This window comes from Chaetomium tenue (genome assembly GCF_020726465.1).
Source record: "Chaetomium tenue strain MPI-SDFR-AT-0079 chromosome Unknown F5144scaffold_5, whole genome shotgun sequence".
Lineage (NCBI taxonomy): Eukaryota > Fungi > Ascomycota > Sordariomycetes > Sordariales > Chaetomiaceae > Chaetomium > Chaetomium tenue.
Window position 1 is genome coordinate 2,307,831 of NW_027117333.1, and position 2,842 is coordinate 2,310,672.

Below are 2,842 nucleotides of genomic sequence, written 5' to 3' on the forward strand. Positions count from 1 at the left end.
TCATTAGGAAGAAGGTTTCAGCTAATCATAGAAGGAACATTTGGAACGATTGGAACGACAGGAACGAGGCATCGTTCCTCGTCGTTCCCAATGCTCCCATCGTTCCTATGATCGCGGAGGCAGGAACCAGATAGGTATATAGTCACTCATTCTGGAGAGCTCTGGGAGTTCTCCAGTTAGCAATCACAACTACAGTTCGCTATAAGCTCGAGAGCCTACTGTTGAGACAAGTCTTGTTGTGCACCCTCTGGCTGCACCGAACCTAAGCACCCTTGAGAGATTACCTTCGACCGAAGCTGAACCCTAACAGGACAGGGTCCAGGACAGGTTCGTCACATGTGTGGCAGGCATCAAGCGGCAGAATTAATTAGCCGACGTTTTGCAGTGTGGCGCACGGACCATTACAGTTCAAATAGGAAAACGCTACAGTTCAAGGAGAACTCAATATCAATCATAGTGAATTCCATGATTGAAAAAAATAGGTGTGGTTGTAACATCTTCTAGAGATGTGGATGGTTTTGTTGACTTTTCATATCAATGGTAGAGGTGCTAGAAGCTCGGGGGTGCACATTCATGAAGTACCTATATATATTGGGCAAACTTTGGGCATCCGGTAGTCTATCCGGCTCTTACTATTTCTTTTTCATTTCTTCATCTTATCAATCTCTCACTTTTTCAGTACGTTTATCAAGTTCGAAGGACATGGCAACCCAATGAGATGCTCGGGCTATGTAGGTGATATATGTTAGGGTACCTGTGGAATCCAGTGTCCCAAGGTCAGGACACCTACAACAGAACGATGGGAAGGGGCGCGCACGCACCTCTAGGCAACACTAGGTACGATTTTGGCCTCTGAGCGAAGGCACCCGTTATCTATCTCACACATAGGCGATAAGACCCGTGCGGTGGCAAGCTAGACTTGCGAGCCACTCAGGAGGCCCAAACGATGAGAAGGGGTGCGTGCCCGCTACATGTAGGCAACACCGGTATCTGAGCACTCCCGGTTCCTTGCTTGCGCTTTGACGAAAGTCCCCTTATCTATCTCACACATAGGCGATAACCCGTGCGGTGGCGAGCTAGATTTGTGAGTCACTCAGGAGGTCCGAACGCGAGGTTGCGGCCTATATATTCTCGTCCTTTCCCCCGTCTGGTTTCTGCTTTTTTTTCCCCCCATCCTCAGATATATTTTCTGATTTCATCTTTAAAAATTAAAGATGTCCACTTCTCCTTCTCGTTCTCCTTCCTCTTCCGCGGTCGACAACACCGCCAATGCCTCCCCCACCCCGGGGCCATCTTCCGCCACCGCACCTAAGCGGTACCGCGGCTTGTCGGCCTCTCGGTGGGCACCGGCCCCCCCTTCGACTCCGGTCTCTTGCCCCCCCCCCCCCCCCCCCCCGTCGACTCCGGCCTCTTGCCCTGGCCCCCCCCTTCGGCTCTGGTCTCTTCCCTGGGCCCCTCTCCTTCGGCTTCGGTCTCTTCCCCGGGCCCCTCCCCCTCGGTCTCGGGCTCGGTCTCTGCCCCAGGACCGTCGTCTCCCGCCGCACCCAAGCGGTACCGCGGCTTGTCGGGATCTCGGTGGGTACCGGCCCCCTCCCCTTCCGTAGCCCCCTCCCCTTCCTCCGGCCCTTCCCCCTCTTTTTCGGCTTTGGCCCCTGCGCCCGCCCCCTCTTCGGTCCCCGGCTCTGCCCCGGCGCCGTCGTCTCCCGCCGCCCCCAAGCGGTACCGCGGCTTGTCGGGATCTCGGTGGGTACCGGCCCCCTCCCCTTCCGTAGCCCCCTCCCCTTCCTCCGGCCCTTCCCCCTCTTTTTCGGCTTTGGCCCCTGCGCCCGCCCCCTCTTCGGTCCCCGGCTCTGCCCCGGCGCCGTCGTCTCCCGCCGCCCCGAAGCGGTACCGCGGCTTGTCGGCGTCGCGCTGGGCACCGGGGCCTTGTCCTTCGGCTCCTGCCTCGGCCTCCTCGTCGGCTCCGGTCCTGCGGCCCGCCTAGGCCGCCCCCGTGGCTCCTTCGTCTCCGGTCTCGCCCCCCGTCTCGGCCGCCCTCGTCGTTCCTTCGGTCTCGCCCCCCGCCTCGGCCGCCCTCGTCGCTCCTTTGGCCCCGTCCCCCGCCTCGATCGCCCCCGTCGCTCCTTCGGCCCCGTCCCCCGCCTCGACCCCGACGACCCCCGCCTGGACCCGGACGACCCCCGCCTGGACCCGGACCCTCGACTCGACCCCGTCCCCGGCCTCTGTATCGCCCCCCGCCCCGGCCACAGCCTTGGAGTGATGCGGGCTGGCGGCGCCGGAGGGGGGGAGTCGGGAGTGGGGGGTGGCTACTAAAAAAAGAAAAGAACTCTTTTTTTTTAAGGTGGGTGGGCGGCTAATAATAATAATAATAATAATCATAACTAGTTATACCTAACCTATAAGAGTTTCGTTCTGCCCTCTAATGTGATTCTGGTTATCTGGCTGTCCCCTCTCCTTTTACCCTGAACCTATTTTCCCCTTTATAAAATCAGAGTTAAGGAAAGGCTTCACACATGGTTCCACTTAGCGCAAAGCGGTCGTGTCTCACCCGTTCACTCCCAACCATCTCTCTTTTCCAACAACTAGAACTTCAAAACGAGCGCAAAATGTCCTATACTTTTTTGGTTCTTAACGGAATTATCTACCTAGGTAGTAACCCCAAACCCATCTGAGTGAACTAAAAACACTTTATCCCAGTGGTCCGTGCGGAATCTTTGTTCCAAGAAGGTTCGTTCTTCTGAAGTAGTTGTGATACACGTGCGGTTACCGAACGGCCTGCCCTCTACCGTGGTCTACCGCCCTAGAACCGAAGCCCTTCGTCAGGGCACAGAAATCCTTACGA

At 57.2% G+C, this 2,842-nt stretch overlaps 1 protein-coding gene across 1 annotated transcript; it reads right to left on the reverse strand.

Moving 5' to 3' along the window:
• Window positions 1-1,308: 1,308 nt before the first annotated feature.
• Window positions 1,309-2,566, reverse strand: F5144DRAFT_549442 (uncharacterized protein; the record flags this gene model as incomplete). The annotated part of the gene is made up of 2 exons (XM_066787579.1): window positions 1,309-1,980; window positions 2,549-2,566. 2 exons carry the CDS (start codon window positions 2,564-2,566, stop codon window positions 1,309-1,311), a joined length of 690 nt encoding a protein of 229 aa, XP_066641477.1.
• Between the last annotated feature and the right edge of the window lie 276 nt (window positions 2,567-2,842).